This window comes from Geotrypetes seraphini, chromosome 3 (assembly GCF_902459505.1).
Source record: "Geotrypetes seraphini chromosome 3, aGeoSer1.1, whole genome shotgun sequence".
NCBI lineage: Eukaryota > Metazoa > Chordata > Amphibia > Gymnophiona > Dermophiidae > Geotrypetes > Geotrypetes seraphini.
In genome coordinates, this window is record NC_047086.1 from 341,275,851 (window position 1) to 341,294,630 (window position 18,780).

Here is an 18,780-nt window from a genome sequence, read left to right on the forward strand (position 1 = left end):
GAAACAATAGCGAACTGGATGGAAAACCACAAACTGAAACTCAACCCAGACAAAACAAAATTCATCCTCCTCGAAAATAACAAAGCCCCAACTATTACCAACATAGAAATCAACTCGATCAATTACCCAATTCAAACCACCCTAAAACTATTAGGCATGACAATAGATGCTGCACCATGCAACCGCAAATAAACAAAACAATACAGAAATCTTTCACTGTTATGAGAAACCTATGACAAGTACGTAAATTCTTTGAAAGAGCACAATCCCAGCTCATAGTACAATCCCTTATCCTGGGTATATTGGATTATTGCAACATCCTCTACCTCCCCTGCCCTGCAACAATGATCAAACAATTGCAAACAGTTCTCAAAATACAGCACTAAGACTCGTCTGCTCCTTAAGGAAACACAACCACATTACTGAAACATTCATGAACTCACACTGGCTGCCAATCCAGGAAAGAATACTATTCAAATTTTACTGCACACTATTTAAAACCAAAAGCAGAGACAATCCTTCCTATCTGAACAACTGACTCATCCATAATACCTCAACCAGACATAGAAAAACTCACACCCCATTCACACTCTCCAATCAAAGAAGTTAAACGGAAAAAACTTTATGACGGCCTCCTAGCCACTCAGGCAGCGAAATTAGATAACCAAATCTCCAATCTACTGATAACAACCACAGACTACAAGTTATTCAGACGGGAAATAAAGACCATACTCTTCAAGAAATCCCTGATTAAATCTTAACATCTCGAATATTTCCTTCCACTTATCGTCTTCCTCACTCTGAAAATACCTGTCCTTTTCTCTACCTTCACTTGTCATGACCACTGATCTCTTCTTGTAACAGACCAACCTTAAATTCTTTTGTAATCTGCCTTGAACCACAAGATAATGGCGGAATAGAAATCTGTAATGTAATAAGGGATACTCATCGATCCTCATCATTGGTTCGCTAAGGGAGACGTTGTAAATGTCCCAAAGTCTCTTGTTATCCTAGACAATCTACGGCACAGACTTTATCTGGCTGAGTCTTCTGGCTTACCTTCAGCCTTCCAGAAGAAGATCTTCTCCAGACGGACCTGTATATCCCAGATAGGTAGGGCTTTGCTGAACTGTGTAACATATCTCGTTGGAAGCTAACACTGGTCCCAGTGTTCAATACTTAGACGCTTTGGACTATACTGAGCCTCCCAAACACCTCAAGTTACCCTTGCATGGCAATTTTAAAGAGACACTTCTTTCAAAAGGCCTTTATCATGGTGGCTCCAGGACAACTGGATTCCATTTACAGAATCTGTTCTCTAGGATTTCATAGATTATAGCTCTACTATTGCTATGTGAAATCTGCCTCACTGCTTACAGGATGTGAGGGCTGTACTACGGATCATTTTGGTCTGTATGCTGACGAGCAGGATCCTTACTTATAGTTTTTACATGTCTTTGTATTTCAAACAATTAGTGGCCAATTTGCCTGTCTTGAGCAATATATACTGTCTGAGCATCTTGCAGAATATCAGCAAACAATTCAAGCTCTCTTGTACAGACCAGAGAGTATGTAGCAAGGGCAGACTAGGGTGCTCTTGAGTTGTCACCTAAAGCATCTCCTATGTCAGGAGCTATGAGAAAGAGTCTCTGATATAGACATCAGTCTCCAAAATTAATTAGCAAACTTCCCATGTTTAAGGGAAGAGTTGGCGATTCTATTGAGAGGGCCCCACAAAGATGGACAATGACCTTTGAACAGGCTAGGGTCTACACTTCATACTTTGAAGCATTCTGCTAAGTATTCTTATTCATATCGGCGGCAATATGCTTCTGTATTCTTCTACTTCTGTACTGCTACCACACAAGAAGCAAAAATAACACTCAAAAAGCTCAGGCCTCAATTCTTCTGTGTATTAGGTTAAGCATAGCTGCTGTTTTCTTCTTCTTAGCCATTTCCTTACCAATCGGAAGTCACCATTTTTACCAACGGCATTGGACTTGATAAGACCCAACCTGTGAGTTCTCTCGGTCATAAAGGATGGTTACTGTTTTTTTCATGTTGTCGTCATACCTCCAAACTATCCAGGGGAGTCCGCTCTCAGGACGTCCCTTCTTTGGGACATAGAGACACTGCTTCAGTTATATGTCCAGAAGGTTCTACCCCCCTTTTTAGAAAAATTAGAGATTCTACTTCAGGTATTTCTCCTTCCAAAGATGACGGAATCTACGCAACATTTCTAGTTCAAGAAACGTTCAACTTTTATCTCTGGGATCTTGCAGCTATTCTTAGATCAAAATGATTAGCTATGCTCTCTGGATATCACAAAGGGTTATACCCTTTAGTCTGCACTTGGACTGGTTCTATGGTTCCTTATAGTTCAACATTTTTACCACAAAATTCTGTCTTTTGGCCTGGCATTTTCTCTTACACTGTTCACCAAGTACCTGATATTTTTGACACCAACTTTATGAATCCAAGGGTTCCACAGTCCAATGCTATTTTATTCAGTACTGAGAGTTCAAAGTCTGTTTTTCCAAAATCCTAACTTAAATCCTCTCTAGCTTTAAACTTCATAGGGGTCCTGCTTGACATGATTCACCTCAGGGCGATCCTAACTCAACAACAACAATTTCATTTACTTCTATTTTGCAGTCAAGTCTATTACCTTCCCATCCATTTAAGCCAGTAGAAGGATGTTACTATTACCTCAATCAAGAGTGGCTTAGCAGTTAATGCAGTGGACATTGAATCAAGGCAAGTTCCACTTTGAACATGCAATTTGCAATCCATGTTTTTTCTTCATCTTTCTTGTAGAACATCTCAGTGATTCCTGCCATCTCTTTAGTTTCCAGCTTGTCAGTTTTTAACTGAAAGCTATACGCTTCATACTTTTCCATGTTGCAAATGCCTTCATATCTAAACGTTCTCACACTGAACTCACCAATTATATTTGTGATGCTTACCTGACCAGTCTTCACACACAAGATCAAGGCTCTACTCAGGAGCAGAAGTGCCACTTGCACCCCTTGGAATTCAGAGCGATATTGGATACTCTACAGATTTTTCACTACAGTATCTTCCTTTCAAGTCCCCCTAGTATATACCAAGGAGAAAGTATGGGGTCTCTGATTCCTTTTCGAGAGACCAAAAGAGTTTGAACAGAGCAGTTGCTCCAAGCATATTTCAAAAAGCTTTATTCACGGTTTTCCCATTTTATTTTCAAACAACCTGGTAGATAAGGATTCCCATATATGTTAATATGCTGTCCTGTTTGTTTTCAGAGGAAGCAAAAAGTTACTCACCTATAGCAAGTGTTTTCCAAGGATAGCAGGACACATTTACATGTCCTGTTCTTCTTTCTTAGGAGTTGTATTTTGTAAGCTTTCTAATAGACTGGTCCTCTGAGGTCATGGTGGGTGGTTTGGCATGTGTGGTAGAACTCCCAAAAGTTTCTGGAAAAAAAAACTGCATACGTTCCCTTGCTGGGCTTCGTTAGATGACATCACCCATAAATGTGAACATATCCTGCTGTCCTTGGCACACATCTGCTTCACTATACAGAATTATTGCTTTCTGTGAGTTTTTGTTATCCTTGATTCTCATTAGGCTTCCCTGCTAGAGTACCAGCAAAGAAACCAAAAGGAAGAGACTATATTAAGTTTGATGTTTTTGGTGTGTAGTTTGTTTTATGTTTAAGATTCATATAGTGTAAACCTTTGCACTAGGAATAAGCAAGTCTACATATTAATTCTCAAGTTTTATAGGTGGGAGGATTAATGCATGAACAATGAAAATATGACAAGTAATAGGGGGTTAGGTTTTCCTGTTTAACTACTCATCGCTTAGAAGTATGATTAAGCGATTAATCAAAAAAACTATTAAACTTGAAACTATGTTGTGTCTTCTTTGTTTTAAAGCTATGCTTTTATTTGCAGCTTACTGTGAGGTTGCAGGGACACCCATTCAGGTAAGAGTAGTACTCCCTTCAGGTACTTGCCAATGTGTTAATACCAGGTTTCCCTGAAAAAAAGCTTTAGCATGATTTTCGGGGTAGATATTAATATAAGCCTAAAATAAGCTTTAGTCGCCAGCAGCAGCGCCCCTCCCCATCTCTCCCTCCCATCCGAACTGTGAGGCCGAAATAAATACCTTATAACAAACAGGCAGCATCGGCAGCAATCTAGACAGGCTGCTTCGCAGCCTTCTATCGGTCGGGCGTTCCTCTGCCGCATTGCTGATCAGCAGAGTAACACCCAGAAGATAGAAGGCCGCAAAGCAGCCTGTTGGATTGTTGTTGACACTACTGATTTGTTATAAGGTATTTATTTTGGTCTCGCATTTTGGATGGGAGGGAGAGATGGGTCGGCGGGAGGGGTGCGCGCAGCAGGGGGGATAGAAACCTGCTACATGGGGGGTAGGGAGGGATAGAAGCTGCAAGGGTTCTGCTGCACATGGGAGGGAGGGATAGAAAGATACTGCACAAGGGGTTGGGTGAAAGTGGAGGAAAGATGCACATGTGTGGGGAGAAAGAAGATAGGAAGAATTGGGGTGGAGGAGAGGAAGGGAGAGATGATCATTGTACATGAAAAAAATAAGACATCCCCGAAAATAAGACACTGTCTTATATTAATTTTGGGCCCAAACAAAGCACTAGGTCGTATTTTCAGGGAAAAACTGTAGGTGTTGTATGTATACTGCCTGATATTGATCTGTTCAAGTAGGTTGTTAACTGTACCATATTGCATGGAAATCTGTTATGCTAATGTTTATACTTATGTTCTGCAAAAGGAAAATGTTCCTTGTTTGAGCGCTGAATGATGCTATACATCCTAAGAGTACCCATTAAGCTATTGTGCAGTAACCAGGTCTTCACAATTTTCTAAAAGACCTGTGTTTCAGGGCAGGTGGCATTTGAGGCCTTTATAGACCTTTACTGGACAGTGCACCTTCTCTCCCTTAATCTCTCCTTCCCCAGAGGGTAGGCAGTTCCAGCTTTGATACCTGAAAAGAAATACTTTTAAGTAGTGTTGCTTAAGGATATGCAGTTTTGAGTTTAGTTCTCTTGTGTCCTTTGAAAATTTCTACTCTGACTTCTGAAATTCCCCCCTGTAAAATGACAGAAAAGATTTATAGTATAGTCAGAATAAAGTAGGGGTGAAGAAATGGTTTTCCAAAAAAGGAGGCCAGAAGTTGTTCAACCACCACTTTTATTGTATAGTATAAGAACATGAGAATGGTCTTACTGGGTCTGACCAATGGTCCATCATTTTACGGTGGCCATTCCAGGTCACTAGTACCTGGTCAAAACCCAAGGAGTAGCAATATTCCATGCTACCAATCTAGGGCAAGAAGGTTTCAGAGATGAAGCATTCACATCCCTGCTTCAGGAATCATAATCTTATGGTATGTATAAAACCATTTCCAGTCCAATAAGTGAGACATTCTAGACAGCCGGGTTATTTTCCTATAGCCGCATGCTGAAGCAGAAGGAATCCACTCTGGATTTTTCACTCTGCCTCTGTTATACTTCACTTTGCTCTCTAGTTCCACCTTCAGTTGTTTCCTTCTTCAGGAGTATCGTGTTCTCCCCATTTTATTATTTTAATTTGATGTAATTTTGTCCTCTTTTCAGTTAATTTAGTGCTTGGAGCAAATTTGAAGCTCTGCCTGCTTGAGAACCATAGAAACATGATGGCAGATAAAGGCCAAATGACCTATCCAGTTTGCCCACCCACAGTAACCATTATCTCTTCCTCTCTTTAAGAGATCCCATGTGCCTATTTCAGGCTTTCTTGAAATTAGACAAGTCTCTGTCTCCACCACCTCTACCGGGAGACTGTTCCACGCATCTACCACCCTTTCTGTAAAAAAAAGTATTTCCTTAGGTTACTCCTGAGCCTATCACCTCTTAACTTCATCCTATGCCTTCTCATTCCAGAGCTTCCTTTCAAATGAAAGAGACTCAGCTCATGCGCATTTACATCACATAGGTATTTAGGTTCAAACAATTTTTATTGATGCACACAACAACAAATACAATACCAAGGCACCCCAAAGGTGCTCAGTACAACAAAGAGGCATCACATATAATATTATAACAAGCATGGACAAAAGAAGAACAACATCAACCAAACTCCTCCCCCCCTCCCCCAGCCCATTCCACTCAGGGCGAGTGAGATCAAGGAGAGCGGAAAGGCACTCCGAGGCTCTGGACTCTTATGAGCCCCGAAGATGCTGCACCACCCCCTCTCCCTACTGAAACTCTCTCATCCTGTCCGTGACTAAGTGCCAGAACCTTTCAATACCCCTCACCTCACCTCACCCCCCACCCCAATCCCCCCTCCCCCCAATGGTACTCTTCACCCTGCCCCACCAGTACTCGTCAGTACTCTCCCAGCCCGACCATCTGAGAGCCCAAATTAGGACACCCATCTTAAAACCGCACTGCGGCCCTTTGGATGCAAGGCTAGCAGATATGGCTCCCAGATATACAAGAACAACATCTTTCGCTTCCTAGTCCCTCCTGCATCTCGCACCTCCCAGATGGCCAACTGTTGCAACTGGTTCCACCAATGCCAAAATGCTGGAGGGTCAGGGACCGTCCAGCACTGAAGAATACATTTCCTGGCCAGTAAACTCATCTTCCTGCACAGGGCCCACTGCCCCCTAGGCAGTTGGCAAAAGCCTCTGGCAAATCCAAGACAAAGTGGGCCGGGGTACTGCGCAGGGTTCTCCCAATTAACCCGGACATGTAAGAAATTATATGCCTCCAGAAGCGCTGGATAATGGGGCAGGTCCAGAAGGCATGACCCAAAGTGTGTCCCCCCCGTCGCACATTTATGACACACTGTAATACAACTGTGTACGAGTGTAATAGGCGCGTGACGTCATCCTATAATGCGTTTCCCTCAACCAAGCACATGGGGTCACTCCAGGCGTTGCCCTCAAGGTACGGGCTACATCCCAATGACCCAAATTAATCTACAATTCCCCCTCCCATTTACCCCGGATGCTCTGGTAATCCTTGGCTGGTTGTAACTCTTGCAAACTAGCATGAATGCTAGACACCGAGAGGGATACCCCCCCTCCCGAGTAAACAGCTCCCGCAGCCTGGCCCCAAATGCAAGCGCAATTGTGCTCTGTTGAGGGATCCCACATAGTGCTCCACTTGATGACACGCAAACTGTTCGCCCCCAGGTCTCCCCCACCTTAGCTAGCAAATCTGCATGGGTCAACAACTCCCCATCATCCCCCAAAATATGTTCTAAACAAGAAACTCCTTTTGCTCCCCAGGACAGGTACTCTTAATGAATATTCTCTTAAAAAAAGAAAAAATTTCTATGAGAAGAAGCAGTTCCAACAGCTACAATATTCATACACTGATTCAATTTAATGGTTAGAAAATTGCACTTCCCCTGTCATCTCATTTCGTGATCAGACATGCAAACATGTACACACACATTCAAAACATATGTGTAAACAGCAGCACATATGTACAGATACGAATATTTACACATTACTATCACCACCACTCCAAACACATGCATTTACATGCGGGGGAGTGGGGGGAGTTGAAAAGAATTCTGCATGACTTCCTTTTTAAAACAGTTTGACTAGAGCACTACTTCAGACATCTCATTTTCAGCATAACTAAGACTTAAAAGTTAACAAGACTCTTAGACAAATAAATACAAATTGAGTGAATATCCTTAAAACCAGACCAGTTAGCAAATTTCAGGTGTGCATTATCCAAGGCTATAACTTTCAACAGTATTATAAGTGTTGGTTTTATCAACTGTAAATTATTGCAATTTGTTTTACTTGTTTAGCACAATCTTAATTCATTCTTTGCAGTTAATTCAAAATGACGCTGCAAGACTTTTAAAAGGACTGTCTAAATATGATCATGTAACTCCAGATTTAAGAGCTTCCCTGGTTACCAATCTATTGGAGAATCAGGGTCAAGGTTTTAACTTTGATCTTTAAAGCATTGAATATTTAGCACCCCTTGCATTGGCTGTGTCATTAAGAATTTGTCAACCCTCCTGCAATTTATGTTCTGCAGTGAAGCTGGTTTTGAATTTGCCATTATTTAGACAGATAAAATTGGACACTTTTAGTTTTATTTTGCCTTTAGATTTGCAAGAAATGACATCAATTTTGAAATATTTGTTTAATTGTGCTTTTGAGTAGGCATTAGCTCAATGGTAGTTCTTTAGAGTTTATGAAATGTTTAATGTTCTGGTTTTGTGTCTTGTATTTTATTGTGTATTTCATCGTGTGTTTATTTTTGTAACCCACTTAGAACTGTAAATTAGCATGGGCTATAAAAATTTTAAATAAATCTCTACTGTACTGCTAAGTGTGATGCCTATATAGGGTTCTGGTTGCATTCTTGAAGGGACTGACCAAGCAGGGATTTTGAAAAACTTTAAACTACAGTAAAATTGGAAAACAGACGGAAGAACATTGGTTCTGTCTTCACTGCTGGCTGAACTGTGTGCATAGTGCTCCTGTATTAAAACTAGTGCAAAAGAGAGGAAATAAAATATGAAAAAATCAGTTTCCAATGATCTTTAAAAACTGTTGTCTATTGCTTGGGAAGTTTTTGGGCAGCTTTGACTATACAGTACTAATCTTCTCATCAATTTCTATTTTTTTTCCTAGTGCTTTGTTAATGGTCCGGTGGTTAAAAGCAGTTTTCATCCTGCATGCATCCTACCTTTCCACTGTGAGTACCTATTTTGAGTGTCACTATTTCTGGATTTCATAGATAAATGTTCACCACTGAACAGCAGCCAAATTCTAGTTCTTGTACAATCCCTCTGTAGTCTGAACAGTAGTGTTGTGCATCTTATGAAGCCAAATTCTGTAGGATTTTCAAATTAATCTCTAACCCCTCCTCCTGTGGTCATCTCCTGTGACAAGCCCCTTGAAGGTCAGTTTTGTTTCCTACAGCCAAACTGTAGGAGCTCATCTCTTCTGCTCGTGTTTTAATTTACTAAATTCTAGTGTATTAACTTCATTTTGGCACAGGTCTTGTCCTGGTGCTGCGGATTCACCCTGTGGGGACATCCTTTCGGCGAGAGATCGCAGACTTTTATGAAAAAGTCTGTATCTGGGGGGGTTCCCTGCTGCTGCAGTAAACCTCCCAGACAGCCTGCACGTCAGATTGGGGCTCTGAGATCGGGAGCTGACTCTCCCCTGGGTTCATCTGCTAAGGGGTAGAGCGCAGGCTGCACAGTTCCGTAGAGACATGCCCAGGATCGGGACTGGACTGCTTACCTTCCCTGATTGATCTGGAGGTCCTGGTAGTCACTGATGAGGGTGACCAGGCAGGTGAGGCAGTCAGACTTGAAATCCAGTTTTCTCAGCTTCCTGAGGTACTGATCTCCTTGCATACTGTGTTTGAGTTTGCCTGCCTTTATTCCCATAGCATATTTTTTGTATTTAGGAGCTTCGTTTTCGCTCCAAACTTAATTGATGGTCTCCTCAGAACGTGATGGCATGGATTCATGCCTTGTTTGCTGCAGATTCGCAGCCGTGTATCACATGCGCTGCGGCCTGTGCAGATTCCGCGCTTCCCTCTTCTGGAGCGGCTCCCCTTGCCTCCAATTCTCCCGGTGATGTGAAAGGCGCGTCCGGTGACCCTAAAAAGGGTAAGGAAGACACTTCGGCAAAGCGCAAGCGCAGCTCAGGGGATAGGTTCCATAAATCTTCCAAGCACTCTAGATCAGATGTGCATAGAGCTGCTCTCGCCGCTGGGGATTTCTTTCCCCCGGAATTTGTGAATGTGATGTATCAGGCATACTTGGTTAAAAAGTTCATGCCTGTGACTTCAACCCAGAATCCAGCTCAACAGATGGACTCTTCTCAGCCACTGGATTCTAGCATGTCTCTGTGTTCTCTTTCTAGGACCCCGAAGTGCAGACAGGCAATTCCTGCCATAGCTTCTGCTTCTCTTTCCATCTCGCTGCTGCTGCAGGGTTCTTCGGCAGCATCTGCTGATGTTGCTAACCTAGTGTATCTTCTGTGATCAAGAGACGGGTTGGTCCCATGATCTTGTGAATGATCCTTTCATGCGCAGATTGTTTAAGACAAACCATCAAAAAGCAAATGAGATAAGGGACATCCTTGTCTAACTCCTCTCGCCAGATGGAAACTCTTTGAGAAAGTATTATCCTACATAATAAAAGGCTAACTCGCGCATGCGCACTCCTATTTGTGTGCTTCCATGATCAGTAGTTCCGTGGCCACATGAGTGCGCATGCGCGAATCCCCACCACTTCCCTACACTCGCCGGAAGGACTGGACTGTTCGAGTCCCCAGCACAAGCATGTGGCCGACCCAGGATCGTGAGAGGATGCGCCGTGCAAAGTGCTGCACACTACTGGAGGGGGAGGGACATACCGGCACAAACCTCCCGCCAGAGAGGAAGGGCTGAAGCCAGCAACAGCAGCGAATTGTAAACGCTGCTGTTGCTTGAAGCACCCGAGGCAGACGCTTCTCTCCCAGCGAGATGACTTTAATATCAAACCTCCCTCCAGCGTTGGCAGCCGCAGCACGCTAAACAGGCTGCTTCGGGCTTTCTCCTGCAGTTGAGTCCCTCTGCCACGTCACTGATGACATCATCAATGACGCGACAGAGGGACTCAACGGCAGAAGAAAGCCGCGAAGCAGCCTGTTTAGCGTGCTGCGGCTGCCAATGCTGGAGGGAGGTTTGATATTAAAGTAATCTCGCTGGGAGAGAAGCGTCTGCCTCGGGTGCTTCAGGCAACAGCAGCGTTTACAATTCGCTGCTGTTGCTAGCTTCAGCCCTTCCTCTCTGGCCGGTCCTGCCTACTTCCTGTTTTCATGAAGACAGGACCGGCCAGAGAGAAAGACCTGAAGCCAGCAACAGCAATGAATTGTGAATGCTGCTGCTGACCAATGAAGTAGTTAAATGAGGAAAGGGAGCAGAGGGGTAGAGAATGGCTTGGAGGGAAGGAGGAAGGTATGCCAGACCAAGGGAAAAGGAAGGAGGAGATGGAGAGAGGCCATATTGAACAGAGAGAGAGAGAGAGGGCGGACACTGCATGGAAAGAGAAGAGAGGGGCAAGACAGAGGGTGAACAGTAGATGGAAGGGGTAGAGAGAGGGAGACACACCGAATGGAAGTATGGAGGACAGGGGGAGCAGACGTTGGAAGGAAGTGGGGAGGAGAAAGAAAAAAGGCCACATGCAGGATTGAGGGAAGAGGATAGAGTTAGAAATAAAGATAGACAGACAGGGGGCCAGGGAAAGACACAGACAGAAAGAATGACAGCGTCCAAGGAGAGAGAGACAAATTAAAAAAAACCAAAACAGACAGACAGACATCTACTCTAGCACCCGTTAATGTAACGGGCTAAAACACTAGTTAATATATAATCTGGCAGAAGGGGAATTATACAAGGTTTGAATCATTTGTATAAATCCAGATCCTATACCAAACCAATCCATCGCTTGATACATGGAAGTCCATTCTACACGATCAAAGGCCTTCTCTGCATCCAAAGAGACAGAGAAGGCTACATCATCCATTGTTTTTGCTAAATTTAGCATATGAAATGCCAATCTAATGTTATTTGAGGATTGTCTTTGAGCAACGAAACACGTCTGGTACATACCAATCATAAAAGGGAGAGCCTTGGCTAATCTTAGAGCCAATAGCTTAGCCAAAAGTTTTCCATCCACATTAATTAAAGAAATAGGCCTGTAGTTTGAAACCAACATGGCTTCAGCAAAACAATGGTTAAAGATTCCGCCATAGTACCTGAAATACAACCTTTAGTTAGTTGTGATTGATATAAATGTAGAAAATGAGGTAAAAGTATAATTTGAAATGATTTGAAGAACTCCACCGTGAATCCATCACTACCCAGAGCAGATCCAACTCTGAGGGACTGCAACGCTGCCTGTAGTTCCTTAAGTGATATAGGCACTTCAAGATTTCCTTTTATATGCTCGGGAATTTTTGGCCCTTGAATTAATTTTCTAAATTCTAAACCCTCAATTTCTTTATTTGAATAAAGCTCAGAAGAATATAAAGCTTTGTAATAATCCAAAATTGTTTTAAAATGTTACCAATTTGGGTATGAATTTTACCCTTATCAATAATAGCCACAATTTAAACTTTTCTCTTTTTTGCTTTAAGGTAATTAGCCAATAATCTTCCCGCTTTATTCGAGTTTCCATAATATGGAAAACAAATCTTTCCTATCCAATTGTGAGGAAATCTCATTATATTTAGCTTTTAACAGGGCATTTAAAGTTTCCTGATCCCATTTTGAGGCCAATTGTGACTCTAAAGTCAAAATATTTTGTTCCAAATTTGAAAATTCTGGTTTTAACAATTTCCTAATATGCACTGAAGACGAAATTATTTGCCTTCATTGTAGATTTGAAAGCATCCCAAATGGTTTCCAAAGAGATTTCCTCTGAGGTGTTGAATTGAAAGTATGAATCAGCAAGCAATGTATTATTAAATTTCCAAATAGGTCTAGTAGAATCTTCTTCATTAAACTGATATTCAATCCAAATGCCAGCATGATCCGTCAAAAGGATCGGGTCTATGCTAACCTTTGTAACCTGTTGAGTTAAATTACCTGAAACAAAAATGTAATCAATTCTTGAAAATGATTTATGAACATGAGAGCAAAAAGAAAATTCACGAGCATAGAATTATTTGTTGGAGATTTTTTTAAAGAACTTGGCCTGGAATTAGCATAAATATTAAGAAGTTTCAAGTTTATTAAAATATTTTTTCAACCGCTTATTCAAATTTCTAAGCAGTTTACAATATAAAATTACATAAAACACATAAAAACAAGGGATACTGAATATCAACAAAGTCTACTTAAAATCACTGATAAAAAGTACGGACTTACTTCATACAATAGAGTAGTGGGGAAAGAACTACATTTGTTAAAGGAAAGATATTACATTAAAGGGAAAACCACAGGGGGGGAAGGTAACAAATTGCTTTAGTTTAGCTTGGCTTTGTCCTTAAAGGACAGTTGTTATTCGAAGGCATCTTTAAACAAGAATGTCTTTAACTGAACTTTAAATTATTTTTGATCGGGCTCGCTGCGCAGATAATTAGGTAGTGAATTCCATAGAGTAGGGTCAGTAACAGCAAAGTTATTGGAACACAATGTATTTATTGATTTCAAAGAGGGTATAATAAGAAGGTTCTGCGATATGGACCGGAGAGATTTTATTGAGTTGTAAGGAATTAAGTCTATTGATATAGTCAGGTTGATTATTTAATTTTGTTTTTGAATGTTAAAAGTATAATTTTATAACTAATTCGATGTTCGACTGGAAGCCAATGTGCTTTAGACAAAAGGGGTGAGACGTGATCATATTTTTTCGCGCCACAGATGATCTTGATAGCTGTATTTTGAACGATTTTAAGCCGTCTAATTTCTTTTTTTGTGATGCCCTTAAACAGGGCATTGCAGTAATCTATACAAGAGATTACTAAAGAGTGAATCAGAGTTTTCAATGAGGCTGGTTCAAGCAACCTAGCTAGAGAGCGTATCATTCTGAGTCGATAGAAACATTTTTGAACAACTGTACTTATGTGAGAATGGTAGGAAAATTTACTATCAAAGGTAATGCCTAACAGTTTTAAAGTGGGCACTACTTTAATGAAGAGTGATTCAAGCTTCAAGGGAGCCTGAAGTGTTACACCATCTTTAAAGGGAAAGATCATGAGTTTTGATTTATTGATATTAAGAGACAGTTTGAGTCTAACCATGTTTTGATTTTACCTAATTTGTGATTGATGTTGGCTATTTTTTCCATGTTGTTGAGATCAATGGAGTGAATTAATTGTACATCGTCTGCATAAGCAAACGTGGTAAAGCCTATGGATTGGCCGACTGTCAAAAGGGGCGATAAGAATATATTGAAGAGCAATGGTGATGGTATGGATCCCTGCGGTATTCCATGTTTAGTGGAAAAAGATTCTGATGATGTGCCATTGAAGATGACCTTGATGTTCTATCTGTAAAATAGGAGACGAGCCAGTTCATTACCTGGTCAGATAAGCCAATTTCATGGAGCCACGTTAGAAGCAGGCTATGATCTATAGTGTCGAAAGCAGAAGAAAGATCTAAGGAAATAAGCAATACAGATTGATGGTGCTCAAGGTGATATAGTATTTTGGTTGTAAGTCCGAGTAAAGAAAGTTCAGTAGAGTGACAGTGACGGGAACCGGTTTGATTAGGGTGAAGAACATTTGTATTTTCGACAAAAAAACTTCAGGGCATCGTTTCCTGAATTCATATCAACATGAAGCCATCTACCCATAGAGTCAGCTCGAGAATTACCAAATACAGCAGAACACTTCCTATTAACAAGGTTAGCCCCACCAGCCTTCTTCCCCACTGCAGGTGCAAAAAAAAACAGTGCTTGACTCACCCCCCTTCCAATTTGACTGATTCACTTGATGACAAATGTGTTTCCTGTATAAAATAAACATTGGCCTGTTGCTGCTTCAAAAAATCGAGTACTTTTTTCCTCTTGATGGGATGGTTTAGTCCATTAACGTTCGGAAAATAATTTTTTAAAGGCATCTTAATTGATTTACCATAAATTTCAAATTATCACCCTTCCATTTATAAAAAACTTTATTAAGGAATCCCCTATACACATCCAGGACCTCATGAAACCCATACCCCTCCCTTACCCACCCCATGAAATAACTCATGTGAACTGGGATATGGACCCACCTCCCCCCACCCCACAACTTATAGTATATCATCCTTCCCATATTTCAGAGTTCATTCAAAATATTATTTACCCATTATTACCTGTAATCACTGACAATATATATAAATGCATAATATACTCTCATAGGTACATGAATTAAATACATTCTGAATTATAAGAAATAGAACAATTACACCCCTTAATTATTTCTATTGAGAAAATAAGGCAACAAAATATCTTATATTAATCATCCCATCCCATATATAAAATTGAAATCTAGTGCCCGTTCTCACCTCATATCTCCCATTTAAAAATATTTTAATAAAATAACTAATAAAAACCATAAATTAATTTGACTGTACTCAAAGAATCCCCTATTACCCTATGTAGTATTAATAAGCCTGAAAAATTTAAAAGTTGTATTTTAATAAAATTCAGAATATGTTTATATTAATTCCTCAAGAAAGAAAAATATATATTAACTTTCTTAATTGTACTAAATTCTACATTATGAGTATAATTTTAATCCTGCAAGCACACTGAATCTTACCCTCTATAAATTCCTCAGCATACCTCAGAATTAACTTACTGAGAAAAAAAACCATGAAACAATATTTAAAATTAAATGAAAGCAGAAATTTTCAACTAAGAAATTCATAAAACAACATAAATGCACATGGATACTTCCTAAGTATATTAATGCTAGACTATTTATTAATCATGAAAGCTGAAAACAGAATGAATCTGTCCTGTATATCACTAGACAGATATTAAAAGCCATATACCGGTAATACTTCTCATTATGTTAAAACATTTAACTTAAGGAATAAAAACTCATTAAGATCTGTTTATCATATAATACTGTCCATTTTAATACTCTTTTAACTTATGTCTTGTCTTCGCATTCGCTTATCCATTTGTTCTCAGGACCAAGATCTTAGAAATCTCAGAAAATCAATTAGCCCAGTTCCCGCTTCTTGCTGTCAGCATATAATCCATTGCTCTTCCTTTCCCCGAAGTCAGTTCCTTCTGTCACTTTGGTCACTTTCCACCCCAATGCAACCCCCTTTCCCCACTCACTGTAGCCATGATCATGTCATCTGTGGCAAACTGCAAACCACTACGTGCTTCAGCTACAGTTGACCATTAAGAATAAGGAAGGGCTGCGCTGTAACAAATGTCTCTGGGGAGTCAGTTCAAGTTACTGTGAAGAAAACAGAGGCCAGGAAACTCCCTGTCATGAGAATGCCCCAGTTGCTAGGCAACCATGCCAAAAGGAACGCTCATGAGACTCCGGATTGGGCACAGTTTGTTCCGGGGGGTGGGGGGCTAAAGAGAAAACTCACTGTCCCAATTCAGCAATTAAAAAAGTGGGCAGACACATCATCCGCAAATGAGTCAAAGTGATCCAAAAGTTTAACCACTCCACCAAGCTGCCTCCCACTCTCTACATTCCTCCTCCTGGACTTGCAGTAAGAATCCACAACTCTGCAGTCTATTGTAATTGCCTGCTTTACCAATCAGGTCAGCTGGAGATCGTTTAAGACTGACATCACTCCTCTTCAACTGAGGATCACACACAGTGGAATGAAGGCAGTTAAAAAAAAAAATCAGATTCCTCAGAGTTCTATAACTGACTACCCATTTCTGTATTCATTAACTGCATAATAAAACACATTTTCATTCAAAAACTACACAAAAATAACATTCAGATCAGCTGATAATAATAATAATAACTTTATTTTTCTATACCGCCATAATCAAACGACTTCTAGGTGGTTCACATTGAAAGAAGGCTGGACAATCAGCAAATTACAGAATGCATTAAGAGGAAATGTTACATAAGAGATTGGAGTTACAGAATTACAGATGCATGAAGAGAAAAGTTATATAAGAGAATGAGGTTATATGGGGAAGGAAAATATGAGAAATTGGAGATACCTGAGAGATTTCATCAGAAATTGCAGCGGGGAAATAATATAGTGAGAGAAGGTCATCTGTTTAGGTAATAAATTTGTCGAATAGAGTGGTTTTAATTGATTTTCAAAATGAGTTGTAGTGCTGTTTGGCTTCATTTATGCAATTTCCCAGCCAGGATTGCTGTCTGTTTGCTTGGTACATGAAGGTTCTGTCCAAGAAGAATTTGTATTTGCAGCCTGTGATCTTTGGGTATGAAAAGATGTTTTTGTTTCTGGTGGTTCGTGTGGGGTTGTGTAGAATGAAGTGTATTTGCAGGTAGGAGGGTGCTAGGCCCCAGACTTGTTTGAACAGATACATGCAAATTTGAATAGTGTTCGCGCTTCCATTGGTAGCCAATGTAGTTTTTTGTAATAGGGGCTAATGTGGTCTTTTTTTCTAAGTCCGAAGATTAAGCGGACCGTAGTGTTCTGTACTAATCTCAGTTTTTTTTACTGTTTTTTGTGGGATACCCAGGTAGATGATGTTGCTGTAGTCCAGGATAGATAGGATCAGCGACTGCACCAGTAATCTAAAGAATGTTGTGTCAAAGTATTTTTTGATAGTCCTTAGTTTCCACAGCATGTAAAAGCATTTCTTCACCAGTAAATTTGTGTGGTCAGTCATGGTTAGGTGTGTATCTAGTGTGATACTCAGTATTTTTATAGTTTTGGATATTGGATATTCGTAGTCGTTTATTTTGAATGATGTTCTCGTTATTTTGTCATTGGGGCTTGCCAAAAAGACTTTGTTTTTTCTGTGTTTAGTTTTAGTTTGAAGTTGGTGGTCCATTTTTCAATTTCTGTCATTGTGTGTGAGAGGTTATCTATAATTTCATTTGTGATGTCATTTAAGGGGATTAGGATGGATATATCGTCAGTGCTTTAAGTTTAATTTTTGTAGTAGGTGACCTAAGGATGCGATATAGATGTTGAACATTGTGGGTGATAGTGGGGAGCCTTGGGGGACCCCCGATGGGTTTTTCCACTAGTTGGAGTAATTTCCATTGCTGGTTACTCGGTAGGATCTGTTCGTTAGGAATTCTTGGAACCATTTCTTTACCTTTCCCGAGATTCCCATTGCATCAAAGCACAGTAGCATGATTTCGTGGTCTACTAGGTCGAACGCACTGCTGAGGTCTAATTGCAAGATCAGAGCGCTTTTGCCTTTGCTGAAAAGATCATAGAGGTGGTTTAGTATGGAAGCTATGACAGTTTCTGTGCTGTATCCTTTCCTGAAACCTGATTGGTGTTCACTGAGTATGTTAGATTTGTCTAGGTAATTTACTAGTTGTAGGTTGACCAATCCTTCCTGTAACTTTGTGAAAAGGGGGATGCTTGCTATGGGTCTGTAATTGGATGTCAGTGCTGTTGAGTTTTTCTGATCTTTGGGGATAGGTATAATCAGTATGTGTCCCACTTGTTTAATGTTCCGTTTGTAAGGGCAGTTGTTAGCCAAGTGTGAATAGTTCCTTTTTGAAGTCTGGTGGGGCTGATATCTCTACCATTTCTATATCCCAATAAAGGGATCTTTTATCACTCCAAAGTTACTTTAATAATCAAGCAATGTTTCAAATTAGAACACCTGTGCAACAGTCACTCTTAACTTTCAGTTCTTACCCATCTATGAATCCATCTGATGTTGCTGTTGAAGTATAAATTATTCCAGTTTTTTAGGGTCTCTGTAGTGAGTTGTACTGTTGTTAAGTGTAACCCTCATAGTTGCAAGGTATAACAAGCCATATTTTGCCCCTATATCTCTGAACTATGGCCTGAAAGCCAAAAAGTGCTTTCTTATAGAAGCAGTCTGTTTAGCAAAGGTCCGGTAAAAACAGAAGTTTTCCTTCCTGCCACTTCACCACTCTTGCCTGTTTAGCAGCTTCAAAGATCTCCATAACTTGCTGAAATCGCAAGACCTTAATTATTATAGGTCTTGGTCCAATTTGCTTGTTTGTAATATGAGCAGGCACCCTGTATGCTCTTTCAATTTCAAATGGCTGCACAAATTTGAGAGACAGGACTTTGGGGATGAAAGTAGTAAGAAATGCTAATGGATTTGTACCTTCCACCCCATCCGGGTGCCC

At 40.5% G+C, this 18,780-nt stretch overlaps 1 protein-coding gene across 1 annotated transcript in view; it reads left to right on the forward strand.

The window, feature by feature from the left end:
* WDR43 (WD repeat domain 43) overlaps positions 1 to 18,780 on the forward strand; it is a 160,472-nt gene that overhangs the window by 124,442 nt on the left and 17,250 nt on the right. The window contains exons 13-14 of the mRNA XM_033935972.1: positions 3,939 to 3,970; positions 8,671 to 8,734. Coding sequence (XP_033791863.1) covers positions 3,939 to 3,970; positions 8,671 to 8,734 — 96 coding nt within the window. The remainder of the gene's footprint in view (positions 1 to 3,938; positions 3,971 to 8,670; positions 8,735 to 18,780) is intronic.